The 17,807-nt window shown below is 42.5% G+C and overlaps 1 protein-coding gene across 3 annotated transcripts in view; it reads right to left on the reverse strand.

Annotated features, from left to right (window-relative positions):
- The window catches only part of PANK4 (pantothenate kinase 4 (inactive)), a 26,053-nt gene extending 9,008 nt beyond the window's left edge, over window positions 1-17,045 (reverse strand). The window contains exons 1-12 of one of the 3 annotated variants that reach the window (XM_040587464.1): window positions 16,755-17,043; window positions 13,457-13,539; window positions 12,400-12,608; window positions 10,145-10,328; window positions 9,536-9,628; window positions 8,511-8,664; window positions 7,354-7,535; window positions 5,770-5,851; window positions 4,531-4,631; window positions 2,478-2,633; window positions 1,418-1,530; window positions 834-921 (exon numbers count right to left, since the gene is read on the reverse strand). In XM_040587464.1, the coding sequence (XP_040443398.1) occupies window positions 834-921; window positions 1,418-1,530; window positions 2,478-2,633; window positions 4,531-4,631; window positions 5,770-5,851; window positions 7,354-7,535; window positions 8,511-8,664; window positions 9,536-9,628; window positions 10,145-10,328; window positions 12,400-12,608; window positions 13,457-13,539; window positions 16,755-16,908 (1,599 nt within the window). In that variant the 5' untranslated portion in view covers window positions 16,909-17,043. Of the gene's footprint in view, window positions 1-833; window positions 922-1,417; window positions 1,531-2,477; window positions 2,634-4,530; window positions 4,632-5,769; window positions 5,852-7,353; window positions 7,536-8,510; window positions 8,665-9,535; window positions 9,629-10,144; window positions 10,329-12,399; window positions 12,609-13,456; window positions 13,540-16,754 lie in introns of those variants that run through there. The other 2 variants (XM_040587465.1, XM_040587466.1) reach the window with 2 other exon arrangements.
- Between the last annotated feature and the right edge of the window lie 762 nt (window positions 17,046-17,807).

The raw sequence follows: 17,807 nt of genomic DNA on the forward strand, positions 1-17,807 counted from the left end.
GCAGTGGGGGAGGGTGGCTATCGGTTCATGAACACCCCCCTTCCTTTCCTTTCCTTTCCTTGGAGGTGGTGGAGGGAGGAAGACAAGCAAGAGCATTTGAAGGCAGCGAAAGGAACACAGTGAGTTCGTAGCACAGGGGACGTTTGCATGGAGCTGCTGAGATCGTTAACTGCTCTAAACCACAACGATGTCAAGTGTCTTTTACCACTTGGCAATTTACACATTTATTGGAAAGTCCTTATACGGCTACAGATAGCTTAAATTTTGAAAATGGTTTCCACACCATGAAGAGAATTATGAGAATAAGGAGAAAAAATAGAAAAATCCCTGAAGCCTGCCAGACTGCAGGAGTAGCCTCAGTATAAAGGCAAATAAACTGACTATCCTCAAAATTGAAATTCTCAGGTGACTCGTGAGGTACTCCACCATCAGAAGTGCAGGCTTCTCCATGCAGCTTCCTCGGCTCCAAACAGAGGGAGACACCTCCCCATGGAAGTAGGACGTTACCGTAGCGTCTGATGACAGACACCAGGCGCTCATCAGGAACAGGACTGACACCACCAGTTTGGTTCTCAGAAGTATCAGACAACTGAAGCTGGTCATATTTTTGGTTAGCAATGGCCTCATCGTGAGCCTGCTGGAGGTCCAAGGCTTTATAACCCACGCCCCACTGCATTTCTCCCCAGTGACAACCACCACCTGCTTAAAACTGCCGCAAGGCAGCCAGTTACTAATCGCTCCCCTGTAAGTCATTACTTATATGAAGTTTCAGAGCATAGAAAAAGCGTCTTGAACTTACATGTTGTCCACCCTGTAAAGCAAGAACGACTTACCTTTGAATAGGGATCCGGAAAATTGAACTCGTTTAAACAGTGTTCCCTTGTATCCAAAAGACTTCTAACTGTTAAGGTACCATATGCACTTTAAAAAGGGAAAAGAGGCGGGGAGGGGGAAAAGAGATCAACTACTTCAAGCAGAAAAAAGTCATTCTCCTCCTCTGTTTCCCCCATAAGTCACAGCACATCACACAAGCACTTGTCTTTACATGCTACATGTGCTAAACACTGTCTTTCAATGGTTAAATTACTACAAGGTTTATTTAAATACAGAGAGGGAAAATGTTCAGAGCAAAGCCAGATACTTGAATTAACATGCTGTCATTTTTAATAATCATGTAACAATTTTTTATAAAAAAAAATCCTGCCTATGTATCATTTTCCCATTAAATTCCAATACATGAGAGCCAAATGTTCTGTGAGAGGACCTGACATCTGGCACATCAACTTGCTATAGCCTTCAGCCTACTTAGCTTTCAGTTTGCCCTGCTTCATAACCTAATTAGCTTTTAGTTAGCTTTTAATTTGCTCTGCTCAACAGAACTAACACGTGACGGAAAAGGGAAGATAAAAACACTTACAAAGGCTGCTGCCTGAGTGTCTGGAGCTTATTCCAGTATTTCTGTCGGAACTTTTCAGCTCTCTCCAGTGCATCAATAGAGTCCGGTTGGCTGGCTGCAGCACGCTTTGCCACCTGGTAGAGGAATGAGGCAAGACTGAAGTTCCCAAATGAGCTCTTCCTCCATGTAACTGATCTGAAGTTCAGTCTGAAAAATAACCCCTCCACCTGCTACATGGTTCACTGCCTGCGTACTATCCAGTCCCTCCCACACAGCACTTCCCAGCTTTCTCTTACTCCAACCACTGAAGAATTATTTTAAATAAATCTTTGGAGAAGAAAGGAGGTAAAGTTTGTTTCCAAGACTGTACCTTCAGAAATGAAACCCAAGTTCTAACTTCTTACAGGAGGGGAAAAAAGATAAAAAACGTGCACGCACAAGAGGAGAAACAGGCAGAAATTTAACAGTTCACATCAACCCCTTGTGTTCTTTTTTTCCTTACTGCAGTAAGGTCAAGTCAATGTGTTACCCCTGTGTTCTTCCCAGCCCTTTCCCTCCTGACACACACTCATGAAGTCTTGGATTTGGATTTACTTACTAAGTATACATAGCTCTTAAGTACTAGCATGCACTAACTGAATCAGTTTCGCAGTGCAGAAAAAATTAACTCCTGTTTGATTAAATCATGCCCTTGAATGCAGAAGTGGCGGTAAGTCAGCAGGGCTGCTCCCATGAGTAATCACAATGCGAGTAAATATCTTTAGCCTTTGCCTTTTTGACCTTTGACTATATAACCATCCTGCTTGCCAGCTCTGTATAAAGAGGTGGTGCCTTTTAAAGGAAGAAAACGCCTTAAAAAAATAAAAGAAAAAGCACCATAGGAGAACAGTATTTCTGCCTGTGAAGGTACCAAGCCCTTCCTTTAGGAGACTGGGACAAAGTCAGGAGCCTCTGTTATCAGGGGAAAGAGGAACTGTACTTACACACAGCAGGTATATTTTGCAGGGTAAACGTGTTGGTCCACAGATTTATTTGCTAAATATTTGTGTCATTCATAGACATGACTGTTTGTGACATTTACCCCATCCAGTGCCTCCTCAAAGCAAGTGAGCCAGTATTTTCTGGCCATGGCATCGTCTGTGAGGTCAACGGTGTCTGGAATATAGGTTGATGGGTCTTTCAGCAGTGGTAGGTTAACAAGCGGTCTCTCCAACCTATCCATTTCAAGCATGTCAAACTAGGTGAAAAACGAAAAATGTATTAGAATTTACCCAGAAATTTATTCATTACAAATTAAACTAGTACAAGGGCTAAAGAAGTCCATCCACAGTTAAGACCGACAGCTTTACAAGCGTATTAGAGCATACATCATCATAAATGATCCACTTCCTGCATGAACTATTTATCCATGCCCACCCTATTGATAGAGATCATCAAGTTTAATGTTGAAAACTTACTATAGGCCCTCTATTTTATTCTCCTTCCCTTCCTCCCCAGTACTGTCAAATCTGTGGGGTTATCAGGCCCAAAGACAGAAGCACAGAGAGCTCAGCGTAGGCTTATTTGCAAAGGAACGCTGCTATGCTGTGTCACAACTTCATTTTACAATTCTGATCAAATCTCCAAATCTTTTCCTTATGCCTTGTGAAAACAATGCTTGGGATCAAATTTCTAAGGATAGAGATTAAATTCATGTGAAATATGTCACACAAAGTTGTATTTACGTTACAGAAGTTTTGAAATACAAACCAAAAAGTTACACAGCTTTGTACAAAAAGTGTGCCTCGCTTCTTGCATCTAAAAAAAACTATGCACATTTATTTTATACAACTATCAAAACAGCATTGCATATGCAAACACTGCATGGGCTAGAAATGTTCAGGGTACGTAAAGATTAAAGCCCACAATGTAGTAAGACTTTGTGTATGTAAACCGAAGTGGTTGCTATAGAACAATTGTCTTTTAATTTCACTGCTGAGAAGTGGACATTTCTGAGCTGTGATTGTTGCAAAGAGATTTCAGTTTACATGAACAAAGTGAGTGCCAAGCAATAGAACAATTCAAAATGGAGCAGCTGTGGACAGTGCATTACAGCTGGTTTGACCCTCCTGTACCACTGCCAGCATGAAAAAACAAAACAAACAAAGAAAAAAAGATCTTTTCACAGATTAAAGGGTTGAAAAAAAAGAGGAGATATTTATATCTGCATAAATACTTTTAAATATTCTGTCATGTATTTTATGATTAAGAAGGATCACGATGTTATTTTTTTTGGTCATACTTGTAATCCACAATTTCATTAGAATAAATTCAGTTATGGCAGGGCTTAAAATTAGATATATTTTTTACATCTAGGCACAACCCACAAAATCCATCAAAGTGGACTTCTATTAAGGTCTTACTATTCAGTAAGAGTTCTCCCCCTCATCTTCAGGCCTAAAAAGACCAAGCCACTAACCAAAGCCAGCTCTTCCGCTCCCTGCCCCTACAGCAAGTACCGGGAACTAAGTCCTGAAAACCAGGAGGAGATAAATCAACGATGGAAGAAATTTTAAAAAACCTGACATGAAAAAACCCTGACCTGCAGACTGGTGAGAGACAGCAAAACACAACGAGCTCCACTATTCTAGCTTCTTTTCAAAAGCATTTCAGTAGATGCAGCATAGATACTTTAAAAACCTGAATGCATTTCCTGATTGCTTACTGTATGCCAGTTTCACTGTGAAATCGGAATTACTGTATTGTCAGGGTATTTAAGAGATGACTGGGCTCATGCTCTTCTGTCCAATTATACATTTCTCTGCTCATAGGAAATAAGTAAATGCTGCTTAAAGACAGTGGAACATCAGATTCAAAATTCTGAAGCACAGTATTTCAGCTGTAGCAAAATCCAGCTACTTCAGAGAAAGGGTAAAAGATGAATGCTCCCCTCCCCTGCTTTGGTGAAGGAGAACAAGACAAAGTAGCAGCCACAATCTGATTTTAGGAGACATCACATCAAACCGTCAGACAAGACAGCATATTAGTCACTTCTTTTGGTAAGCGGGAGTCCCAGGGGCTTCAGAATAACCGTCTATTTTCAAATCACCATTACTACAAGAAGGCACTTAGTTCTAGAAAAGACAACCACATACTGTACCACTCCTTGTTCTCTGCATGGGGTAAACATCAGGTGATGTGCTCATAAGACCAGAACTCCCAGCATAATTTTCTCCCCAGCTATACTGATTTGGATCTAGAAAAGAGAAAGACAGAGACACACATAATCTGAAAATAAAACTGAAAATACTCCCGTGAGTGAGTCTAGAGTAGCACCCCCTCAGAGAAGCTGCTTCACTACAAAAGCCATCTTCCCTTGTTTTTATCAGTAAACACAATTTTTCCCGCTAACCCCTAAAAGAAATGTTTCAACCAGTCAGTGAATTACCTCGCTCTAAAGAGCTTCAACCTGAATGAGACATAAGAATTAAAAGTTCTAAAATCATTCTTTTTTTTTAATCCCCTTTCCTTGTCATCAGGGGCTGTAACCAGCATGCCTTCAAAGCACTATCATAGAACACAGAGATAACTTATTTCTAAACTAGATCCATTATTAACAAAATCTAATTACAAAATTTTCAAAGTGTAATGTAAGTTTCATATAAACACTAAAGTTACTTCTCAATTTCTTTTTTTTTTTGAGGAAAAGTTTAATCAAGTTCAGATGTAGAGTACATGCTGCAGAAGCAACATCTTTAATTCCCCAGTAGCTGGTTCCTTGGCCATATCTATAAAACGGGTATGAAAAGAATCCCACATCCATTATTCTGCAGTACATTTAATATTTTTTAAGTACTGTTAACAACCTTGCTATCTGCTCCGCTGTAACTAATATACTGACTAGTTTACCAGCACATCAACAAGAAAGAAAAGTGGCAGAATTCAACCAAAGCACCCTGTACCCAAAGAATGCTGGACGGAAGTGTCTCATCCTTCTTATATGTCTGTGAGGCTTTTCACTCTCAAATGAGCACATTTCTGAGATGCTGGTCTTCTTCAGTACATTAACTGAATTCAAAAGCTGGCCTCTGAAAGAAGGGGAAAGCTCTCGGAGACCACACTTCCCCAGTTTGATTTAGAGTTATGACTGCTCTTTGCAGAAATGCAGAGAAGAGCCAAATCCTGCCGGCTTCTCAAAGGTGAGCAGGAAAACCATGAGAAATCAAGATGTCCTTGCCAGAATATATAAAACCAAAGCCCAGCATCTGTGTTTATTAGTGCCAAATGTATTTATTTAGGCAACAGCTTTACATGCAGCCTCTTAAGAGACACTTGGACATTACACTGACATTTCAGAACACAGCATATACAGAACATAGCAGTGCTGTACTTACTGTCTTGTTCAGCTCCTTTTAAAAATGCCCCAATGGCTCCCAGGTAGCCTTCATGTCTCAGGAACAATGCCTGAACCTCTCCCTGCCACAATATGAAACATTGCAATTGGATGGTCCCTGATGGCTAACATGTACTTCTTTGTCACTAGTTTTACACTTATATTTAATAGAAACAACTAGAAGATGGTAATATTCATTTGTGCTACATTCTAACACATTCAGTAACTTTCACCCTGCTTCTGAAACACAGCTTCAGGAGGAACTGCTTACATACATCATTCCACAATTATTAAACAGCTGGGGGGGGGAGGGGGGGAAAGGCATGCACAGTGGTGTGTATTCTAAGCCTGCACAACCACAGAAGCAGAGGGAAGCCAGTGCCTTCACTAGAAAAGACAGTTGCATCACTCCATGAATATTCAACTCCTCTTGCTTGAATGGGCTGGAAATGTAAGGTCATCTGATTTCTAGGTCACCAACATAAGTGTTTGCCACTGCATCCAACACATTCCAGACATTGCTCATTATCTTTATTTCATTACGCTGCTATTCAACACTCAACAGCATACAGACACTGTATACTATCCATAGGCAAGCATTTCCGCCATCAAATTAGTTTGTCAGTGCAGTAGACGAATGCTAGGGAGGGTAAGGACACCCTCCATCCCAGTGAGACGCTGCCTTCTCTAAAGGCAAATCAGCTACGTCTGCAGCCGCGACTGTAAGAACAGTTCACACTGACAAGCTACAGTAAAAGATGAGCTGCAATTCACAGCGAATTTGGATTTGAATCACTGATAAAGCTATTCTTACATGAACCTAAAGCTGCAGTTTTGCAATAGTTTTCTTGAAACCAAACAAAGTTTTACAGAAAGGGAATGCAATTGTGAAATAAAAGGGGGGGAAACAGCAGCACACGGGAGCCCCTTGCTTGAAGCACCAAAATGAGAAAAATATTTGTGTCACCTATTCTATAAAATTGCAGAAATGCAGGAACTGATATACCTGTGACAACCATTAAGTGAGCTTTTGGATTTGACTTTTGGTTTTCTAGTGAGAAATCTTCACTATTTTCCACAACCTCAAAACCTGCAAAGAACTACAGCTTGGTTGTTTTTTGGGTGGGTTTTTTGGTTTGTTTTTTTTTGAACAGCATATAAAAACCAAAAAACCCCCCACTGATACTAACTGCTAACTATCTTGGCAGAACAATCCCGCCTTGCACAGCCTAGGATGTGAAAAGAAATAGAGGCAAATCAGCAAGAGGAATTGAATAACAATATCTAAGCTATCTAAGAAAATAGTGAAAACTCATAACTTGGCAGCTACAAGACAGACTGTCAACCAAAAAATAATAATAAAGAGAGAGGGAGGGAGAGAAAGGGAGGCCAGGCAGGACTCCCAGGCATTTCACAGTGATTTTACCCCTCCCACAACAGATCTTTATAGCCCTGCCTTACCTACCTAAACAGCCGCCCTCTAAGCTTATTTCATGGGCAAATTCATTTATTAAAATCTCCCAACAACCTAGAAAGTTAACTAAACACGTGACTTTGCTATTAGGAAAATTTCTGTTTTCATTACCTTGGAGAAGAAGTTGATACTGTAGGTTATTGTGCGCATGGTAACAGGGTGACCCCGAATAAAGAATCCTCCAAAATATATTTTATCTAAGTTATGGAGTTTGGCATAGAGGCAGGCGAGTTGACCAATGTCATTGCTGATCATATGTAGTAAACTTTTTGCCATATCTTCTTTGGAAAATTCTTAAAGGAAAGAAACAGTAAACAAAATTAAACACAGCTGAAGAATACTCAAATGGACTGTACTCTTCTAACAGATAGCTTACAGCTGGAGGGAAATAATTACGGAGTTTGTCCAGTTTCTTTATGTGTGTAGAAGAAAGGTGTTCCACCCCCCTTCGCCAAAAATCTCTTATAAAGAAAGTCCTTCAAACAGCAAGGAGTGTGTATTTGACTAAAGATACGAAAAACACACTAAGCCTCTGAAATACTGCTTGAAAGAAACCTGCTTGAAAGGTCAACAGCAAATGGCAAGAACTCAATTTCTTCTCTCTAGGAAACACAGATGATGGTTCATCTGTCCATCTTGACCCGAGATGCACTGCAAGCATTTTATTATAATACTGCAAATCAAATTGCAAATTATAGTAAATCACTGCCATAGGTTCTTTTCTGGACCATGAAAGCCACATACACTTCCCACAGGAATATATTAACTACCTGGACAGCTATTTTTGTCGTTTGCCTAGACTTCTGCAATCCCAAACTGAAAATCTGAATGTCTGCTTGTAAGGCAGTACTATGTCACATTTTTAATCAATAAAATATTATGCAGGCAAAACACATGTAGGCAAGATCATGAAAAGAACTGATGGTTATTTTCCAGCTCTACTTGTAAGATCATTATAGACCTTAGATTCCCAAGGGCCAGAAGAGAGGTTTGAAACGAATGAGGAGAAGAAATGCAGCCAACAACTCCAAATAACTGGAGCAACTCAAGCAGTGCTCCAAGTCCCCCCTCCCCCATGACACAGGGAAATGGCTAAGGCAAGATATGTTTATGCTGATGAAGCTGGCAACTATTTTTCCATCCCTTGAAGTGTTCACAGGAAGCTGCACAAGCAGCCAATCCACGCTGACAAGCAATGTAAAGCATTAACTTGGTAAAGCTCATCTTGGGTAAAGCAAATCTTGGGTAGACCTTTTATATACCAATACCTTTATCTGCGGTAGTAGATTTCCCAAAGCTGCTAGCTATCAGATTTCCACTTAGCCCCAGGGTCTGATAGGCGCCTCCGTACACATCTTTCACCAGCATGTCTACATTTGTGTGCTGGCCCTTTGAAGCGAGTTGAAGCAATTCATCAAATTTCTGAGGATGAGAAGCAGAGTTACTTTAGCTTTCCTGGACAGCCAGAGAACCTTCCCCATAAACCCGGAGCTCTGCAGCAGCTTTACTAATCAAAACAGGGTGGGGTGGCTTGTCTTACGAATCCACCCTGCCAACAAAAACTACACTATTCCTAATTACAAGGACTTATCCAGAGTCTGTATCTCATCCAACAGACTGATCTTAAGTGGAGCTCCTTTAATGATGAAAAGCACAGCCATCCTCTTCAGTTATCTGCAAATAATTTGTTCAATTTCCCCTGAAAGCTAGAGATGGATCAGCACACATAAAACACAAGCCTCATGCATCTCTTATCTTGGGAAAGTCAGAAACACATTAACTAAGAACAAACACCCTTAGACCTTCTTGAAGCGTAAGAAAAAGATGTTTAAAACCCCAAAACCTGCCTTTACTGTTGCAGAAATGCATTACTGTTCCTGAAATGAAACTTGTGTGCAATCTGCATTACCCCAATACAATTTTGTCTGTTAACCCTAATTTCTTCCCTGACTTTTTCTTCTACAAAATCAGAGACAATTAAGAGCAGACATTTTCATGTTCTAAGATTTATCTTTTAAAAGCATCAAACAAACATTGCCAGTATGGGTCTTCCCTTTGACATTTTCTTACTTGGTGCATATGTAACTCTAGCTTTTTCTACACCGCTGACATTTAGGGACACCTATTTAAGTCACATGCATCTTCAAGACAGCAAAAACCAGCACGATTTAAGAGCTGCGTTAGGCAGAGCAGAACTAAATCCAGCCTTATTCTGGCAGATGGCCAACTTGACATTTAAGTGAGGAACCCCTGAAACCGTAATGTGTAACGGAATTAAAGGACACGTCAATACCTTTGTTTTTGTGAGCAGTGCTCCAAGACCCCAGAAGGTTCCACCTCCAATTGAGCTCCCTCCAATCCATTCAAATTTGTCTTCTGTTTCTACCTGTCAATAAAACACGGCAGATTTGTCTAGAAAGTCCTATTATAACTATAAAGACTCAGATATGAGAGCATGTGGGGGGTTTCTGAACAGTGGAATTAGTGTAGGCAGAACTATTTAACTGTCTGCATAGCAGGTGAGAAGTGCATGCTCCACAGGCTTATACCACAAGCAGTTTGTGGAATGTTTGTACTTAATTCTTGGCCAATAATCCTAAATACAGACATAAAATTTGGTCCCCTCAACAGCATACCAAAACAAACAACAAATATTAAAATTCTCTTTGATCTGACAGTCTTTGTCCTCATCAGTTAATGTAACAACTTCTCTAAACACCAAATGTCATTAAAAAGAAACTATGCTAGTGAATGGAAAAGCATTCATAACTCTGTAAGAAATGGAAATAAATAAAAAAAAGTCCTTATTTTCTTTCTAAATTTTGTATTACCCAAGAAGAAACAACTACAAGTCTAAACCAGATCACCTTTATCAAATCCTACAATAACACATTTTACTCACCTTCACTATAGAAACCCCAGAGCCAATATTCACCAGTAAATAAGGGAAAATATTTGGGTGGTTCATCTGAAATCGGAATTCTGTATCTGAATCTTTCTGGTATGCAAACACTTCATGGGGTATGTTCCTTAGCACAAAGTTGCATCCTTTAATTAGACAGGTCATTACATCTTCTTTATCTACTCTGAGGGGAAAGGGGAGAAAAAAACATCCTTACATAAATGTCACAGATAAGCAAGTATGCTTTTAGAACAGTTGTTTTTAAGACTTTACAAACAGGAGATAGTAACCCACACCACATGGCAAAAGTCCAGACATCTTATGAGACCTACATCTGCGTACATTCTGATGTTCATCTGCCATGCCAGAACACACAATCTGAAGTTAGGCTGTAGTTACAGTAACTTTAATCTTATATTAACCATGCTGTCATTACAAATAATCCTGCTCCCCTATTTGCCTGTTTACACTGCCTCTTTAGCACCCTGGGGCTAGCGCAAGCATATGTGCACCCGTGCAATAAAGTAGGTCAGGAAACTTAACGGGAAATTAACCTAACAAAACAATTTCCTAACACAGAGTAATTTTCTCCTTCCTTCTCAATAAAGGAAAAGGTCCCCCTGAACATTTCAACACTTGTTTGTGACAGATGAAAGTGGCAGCGAGGAGCCTACCACCGGGATTACTGAAGACAGGACAAAAAGGCTTCTCATGAGAACATAGGATTCAAAACAGTACATATCCTGAGTACAGAGTCTGGGAACACGATAACTACATCAGCCATCTTATCTAAATTCTGTAAGTCAGCTAATACTTACTGACTTTTGCAAACTTCTGTATCTTTTGTATTGTTACTGATTTACGGTAGATGTCTTAGATGGAATACACTGAATTTCTTAGATGAAATATCATAAGCCTTGTTGAAACACATGCACAAATACACATCTCGGTTATGCTTTCTGTTTGTCAGGATGGAGAAGGTGCTGCTTTTTGAGCCTGTTGACCAATTAAGTATGTCATGACCAAAGAAACAAAATCCAGGTACACCACATGAGAAAAGCGGGGGGAACCGCCTCCTTGTCTTGATTAATTGATGCCTGGTTACAGCCAATAAGGTACTAATGCAGGCTGGTTTGAAAAAAAGGTTAACAGCATCCTACCTATCAGAAGAAGAAAGTAATCTGAAAAAGCAGTATAAAAGGAGATGAACACAGTCCCTCGGAAAGGGAAGAATTTACTGTGTAGAACTGCAGTGGGAGAGGTGCCCTGAGGGTCTCCCCAGTAACATCAGGTAATGTTTTATATTGGTGTAAATTAATGGTATTTTTATCTCTACTTACAGAAGCTTTTTACTGTACAGTGTTTGATAAGGTTGTTTGAAACTTATGAGGCTGTAAACTCATGAAACTGCCCTTTAGTCTCCTGCAGGCCTATGTGTGTTAGGTAGGAGCTATACAGTAAGTTAGTACATTATATTAATTATTAATTTCTAAGCATGCTCAGAAAAGTGTTAGAAGCTTTTGGAACTCTAACTTGAGTGCCTAAGCAACTATAGAGATTAGGTACATCCAAGAAAAAAAGTGTTTGGCGCAATATTTGGGCTTGTAATAATAAAGTTGCCTTGCGGATTTCATCCTTAAATAGAAAGACTGACACTTAAACACACCTCATCACAGTACCTCATCAAATGTTCCCAATTAAAATTCCTGTTACTACTAAATGTATTAACTACTTTATTTCAAATATTACTTCATATTATGTATCACTGTAGGTTTTGTGTATTCAGATCTCTACTCCAGTAGAGTTCAATGGTATGTCCAAAGCATACTACTGATAGCTAGGATACCATCACCGAAATCCTGCTAGCTAAGGGGTCAAAAGCAAAACCCATTCTTATAATCATGAGACTAGTTTAACTTAAAAGTGGAGTAGGTGCAAATGAGATCCTTTATATATATATAAAAAAAGCTGCGATCATGCCTTGCTTTCTTCTTTTTACTCTTATTCCTGAGCCCTGTGCTTGATTCCTGCACCTCCACTGTGCCAATTAGTGATACAGTTATTTTTTTGCAGCTTGTGTTGACTAATGAGTCAATTCAGCCTGGTCTGATCAAGATGAACACACATGTTATACCGCTTCACTCTTGTGGCATGGGTGGCTTTTGAGGGCAGATGGGCAAAGTGGAAAGTTAGCCTATTAAAAATCTCATCAAAGAAGTTCACTCCTATAGTTGAATTTAAACAGTTCCACTTACTTCAACCCCAATTTCTTCTCAATAAGATCTTTGAATTTATAGGCACCACCACCTGTAGCTTTGATGACTTTTGTCTCTGTATTGACAAGATGGTCTTTGATGAAATCTAGGCAGGTTTCAATATAAGTGTTCTCAAATTTAATGAAGTGAAGTCGAGCTGTAATCTCCTCCTGAACTGATATTTCATACAAAGGTTCATTTTCTATGTCCTTTAAAAGAGAAAAGAATTTCTTACAGATCATTCAAAATCCTTCCTCGAGAAACAAGGTTATATGCTAAACCATTGAACACCAATACCTGTGCTTCCTTTGCCTTGAAACTGTTAATGCTACTAAACATAACGCCCCAAGCTACTTTAAAAGAAGAATATAGTTTCAACAGATCTGATTTCTCCTTAAACTGAGAACATCATCAATTCTCCCATGTGTTAGACATGCATGAAATACCTCTGTATGAGAAAAGTTATGTTTATATGGGAGCCTGGGCTTTTTACAGAAGTACCACATTTACCTGTCTAGAAAATAACTATTTTGAATGCCAGCTGGCAATACAAGTGCTGTCAAGAAGGCAAGGGATCTAACTGAATTTGTCAGTGCATGGGCTGCACAACTCTGAAGCCCTGCAATCAGTCTTTCAGTAAAGAGAACAAGTATGATGTATCATCACATGAATTTAGATCTAGAGCTATATTAAGCTTGTAAAGCAAAAATAATTGCCAGACCCATGCTAATGTCTAATTTCCCCTGGAATATAGTGAAGGGTTATTAACAGAAGCCACACACTCATCTGAGCTGCAGTACACACACTTAGGGATGGCTCTAAGTGTCAGTACACACTAGAATGTGTGTTAAAAAAACATTTAAGTTGTGACTACTTACTTCAGAGAGACAGATATGACAGAAGGGCATACTTAAAACTTTATTTAGAACTTTCCTATAGTTTCTATAGAGCAAGTTACTAGATGGCTTTCAGATGAAATCTCTATTCTACTATGAGAAGCCAGTCCAGTGCTTCGCTGAGTCAACTGCATGCAACTGATCAATGATACAAGTCTTACCTTTCCAGAATGATCAAAGGATCTTACTCTTGCCACTTTATGCTGCACGGTTGAGTAGTAAGCCAACTTGGTTAATGAACCACCTGTTAATAAAAAGATGGCAAGTTATGATTAATGCCTCACCTTAGAGCAAACAATGTTAACTTATGTATGCTGTACCTTTGAGTTCTTGGGTTTTAAGACTTCCTCGGCTAAAACCAGATATAGTTAAGCTAAGTGCATAATGCAGCATGCCAAAGAACCCTTGTCTAGAAACTGATTTGGCATGGTTAACTCTAAATGAACTACTTATGGGGTGGGGTGAGGGAGCTCCACAAGTTGAACTTATACCCAGCTGATGTGGGAATGACTGAACATGAGCAAAAATAAGTGGAAGTTCTTAGATAGCACATGTATCATTTATCTTGTTTGGAAACTTTACAGAAACCCCCAGATCTGCTGCTTAAAACACTATTTTTGTAAGCAGGTTTGTCACAGTTCAGCAATGCATGCCATATGCACAATCAAAAAGTGTTTTATCAGGAACACTTCAGTAAATATTCTTAACCTGCTTCCAAGGGCAAGCTTCAAATTCATAGCTGCTTAGAAGATTACTCAATAAATGATTCTGCAAGATTATTCTTGGCTTTGGGGTAAAGAACACTGAGAATGATGTTCCTCAAGCATACCAGTTAGTGATACTACCAACATGCAAGCCTGAGCAGACCACCCTCTTCTCTTCAGGCCTTGAGTCTGCTTACATCAAGACAATAAAACTTCCAACTCCCGTCTTGAAACAGAGCTTAATCACTTGCCCTATCTGTGCTGTCTTTGCATCTGACCTGCAAAAGTGAATTTATGAAGTCAGACTGAATAACTTCACTAACTATTTTTCCTTAGGACAAAACAGACCTGCTGGTGCTTCTGATACCTCTGGTATCTTAATCGAGAAGGTATTTGAGCCTATAAGTAGGAGGCTGTCAAAGCCTGTTTATTTTTGTTAAAAGAAGCTTTAATTTTTTTCCCCTTCAAAAAGAGAAATGCCTCTTCAACCAGTCCCGAGTATCAGGATCTGATTAAGGTATCAGTTTGCTTCATAAACCTCTAAGCTGCTTTGGCTGTTGGAGAAAACCCCTTAATTTTAACTCAGCATAAAAAGTACCCTGGACTGCAGACCATAACCACCCTCATTTGTACAGAAAGTCAGTTCTAACTTTGCATTCATGCCCTCAGATCAGGAACGCGGGGCACAGGTTCACATCAGTGCTACAGGCCTAATGTTTAGCTGATGTTAATCTGCATGCACTACTCGCCTCTTGCCGAAGATTTGGTGTGTTCCCCCTTTCAGCAAGTTTACCATTCATCTCTTATAACATACTGCATATGATATGAGACAGGAACTAGACTTACTACTGGGTTAAAATTAAAGTCTCAACAGCAAATAAAAACCTGGCAGTGTTAGATCATAACATAATGGCTAAATTCAGTGACCCCATACCCTAATAACTTATAAACAAGTGTAATCAAGAAATGCAGCATGGGCAAGTGAAAAAGAATCAGCTAGTGCTTATAGCTTTGCCTTCATAACAGTACTCTAATGTCCTCCATAGTGCTCAAATAAGCAGGGAATTTTTTTGCAAGCTATAGGAGAAAGACAGCTTTCTCCAGCAAAACATAAGTGAGTTTAACTTAGTGATCACTGACAGACACTTACAGCAACAAAAGCAACAAAGCTTTCCTGACTTCAGATCTTCAGTGTACCAGCCAATGCTTTAACATTTCTGGTAAACAAAATCCAAACAATGTTCTGCTAGTTCGTTCCTTAAAGGTGAGGTTTTCTTAGCTCTTTTTTTTTTTTTTTTTGTAAACAGCTCAGTAGCTCTGTGCTATGAGGAAAAGCTTCCTTTCAAATCTCTAAGTAGAGGAATCACGAAGCTTGTGGTGGAATATCATACTGTGTGTTCAACACTGATAATGACATAGGTGCTTCATCAAATAATTTATCACCAGATAAATGGTATGTAACGCTATGCTTTATACATTCTCCCCTTCCTCTCCCCGTTTTTAAAGGCTTAAATCCATTCAGAACACCAGCTGAGCCATGTAACTAGGCTTTATAACTAATCCCACAACTCTAATTCCACTCTGACCCACAGAAAGGACCAATTCCAGCTGTTATTTTAACATGCATGGAACAAGTAGCTTCTGGAGGAGTGAAGCAGACTTGTGATATGACAAGATCGTGTAATATGGTGCATATATTCTTCCCACTACAGGAAGTCTATGCCACCCAGAGTAGGGTTAACCAGAGGACTAATGGAGGCTCACAGCAACACTGCACAGTACTGTGGCTGAAGAACACTCTTCTGGCTTTCCTACTAAATAGTTCTGCTGAGCTAGTAACTGCAAAACGGAAGCAAAACGCGTGAACTAGCATTTTTGGCCTTGCAGATCTCCACAGAACAGCAGCGAACACCTGTACAGGTGAAACCACTGCTCCCAGGCTAGCTGTGCCGTGTCCCAGCACAGCTCCCTTCCGGGCTGCTCCGGTGTCACTTCGACGTGCATTGCTCTGTCCGGCCCTTGTGTAACACCCAGCAATGTCACGTTCTCAAGCTTGTGCGCGGGCCGGGGGCGTTTCTGGGTGACTGTGGAAGCCAGCGTGGCCAGCCGCTGCTGCAGGCCCCCAGCCCCTGCCAAGAGCCCCCTCAGCTCCGCAGCCACCCGCTGTGCCAGGGCGGGCGGAGCAGCAGCTTTCCGCCGCGCCTTCTCCTCCGAGGCCCGCTGCAGAGGCACGGAGGAGCGCCCTGCTCGCCGCGGCCAGGTAGGAGGGGCGGTCGCGGGGGGGATTCCCAGCCGGGCCGAGAGCAGCCGGGCCAAGGGCGGCCGGTCCCGGGCCACCGTCTTCTCGCCCGGGGTCGCGGGCCGCGCTCCCCTTGGAGAAGGACAGGCCGCTGCCCCCGCCGGGGCTGCCGCCCAGCGCCAAGGGCGGCCCGGGCCGTTCCTCCGGCGCTCCCCCGCGGCCGGCATGCCGGGGCTTGTAGTGCCGCCCGCCGCCGCCGCCTCGCCCGGGCCGCGGACCGGGACTCGCGCTCCCGGCGTGCCCCGCGCCACCCCCCGCCGCCACGCTGCCTGCCGGGAGCTGCAGTGCGCCCCGCGCGCCCCACGGCGGCCCGGCCGCCCCGCAGGACTGCGCTTCCCGGCATGCCCCGCGCCGGCGGCCTGGCCCCGCACCTCCCCTCAGCGGGCCGGAGCCGCCGCCCGGTCCTGGCCCGGCACCCCCCTCCCCGCCGCCCCCCCGCCGCGCCCGCCCGGTTACCGATGTCTATGGCGAAGCGCTTGGCGTTCTCCAGGTTGCGGAAGATCTCATCGGGCGGGAGGGTGATGCTCTTGTCCAAACTGCCGTGACCGCCGCTCCCTCGCCCGCCCCGCTCCGCCATTTTGAACGCGACCCACTCCTCGCCTGGCCTCATCGGTATGCAAATGTATGCGCATACATCTACATGCTAACGAGGTCGGCGCATAGATTATGCGAATGAGGCGGGCGCTAGCGCGCGCACAAAGCCGCCGCCCCTCCCGCTCGCACGCGCGGGCGCGTGTCAGAGCGCGTCGCAAAGCGCGGCCGGGGGCGGGGCGCAAAGCGCGGGAGGGGCGGGCCCCGTGGCCCCGGGCGGCGCGCGTCAGCGGGGCAGCTCCGGCGGGTGGCGGGGTGAGGGCATCGCGGAGGTACGCGGGAGCTCGTGGAGCCAGCCGAGAGCCGCGGCCCAGCTCGGTGCTTTGGTGCTCGGTCAGCCCGTCGCGGCCCACCAGAGAGTTCAAGGTCCCAGATCCCCTTGCAGATCCCCTGGCAGATCCCCTTTCTCTCACCCGTGCAACTGGTAAGGGCGCCGCTGCCTTTGACATCAGCCGTGTAGACCCGCCCCTCCCACATACATACATACATGCACACACATACACTGCGCAGCTGTACATGTCTCCCCTTCAAACAAGCAAACAAACAAAAGTAGGTTTTAATTCCCTACATTTCAGGCTGCTTTGGGACTCTGATACATGCTACAAGGACATGCAGCATGAAGCACCTTGTCAAACTATCTATTAATTGAAAGTACTTTCTACCTTTGGGAGTCTGGCATAAATTTTCCTGAGCTCACCCTTGCCGTGACCTTTCTTGACAAGTCTCTCGGCTCTAAATTCCCCAAGAATTTGTTGGTTAGGCATGCCTCTATTTTTGTCTCACGCTGAGAACGGTAGGGTTTGCTATTTTGGAGCTTTGCTCTTTGCTGTGCAAAACAGCATTGCAGGGGTTCCCAGCGGACACAAAGCTGGTGAGGCAATTAAATGCCAATTCTGAATATCTTTGCTTTTACTGAAA

Source organism: Falco naumanni, chromosome 3, assembly GCF_017639655.2.
Source record: "Falco naumanni isolate bFalNau1 chromosome 3, bFalNau1.pat, whole genome shotgun sequence".
Classification (NCBI taxonomy): Eukaryota; Metazoa; Chordata; class Aves; order Falconiformes; family Falconidae; genus Falco; species Falco naumanni.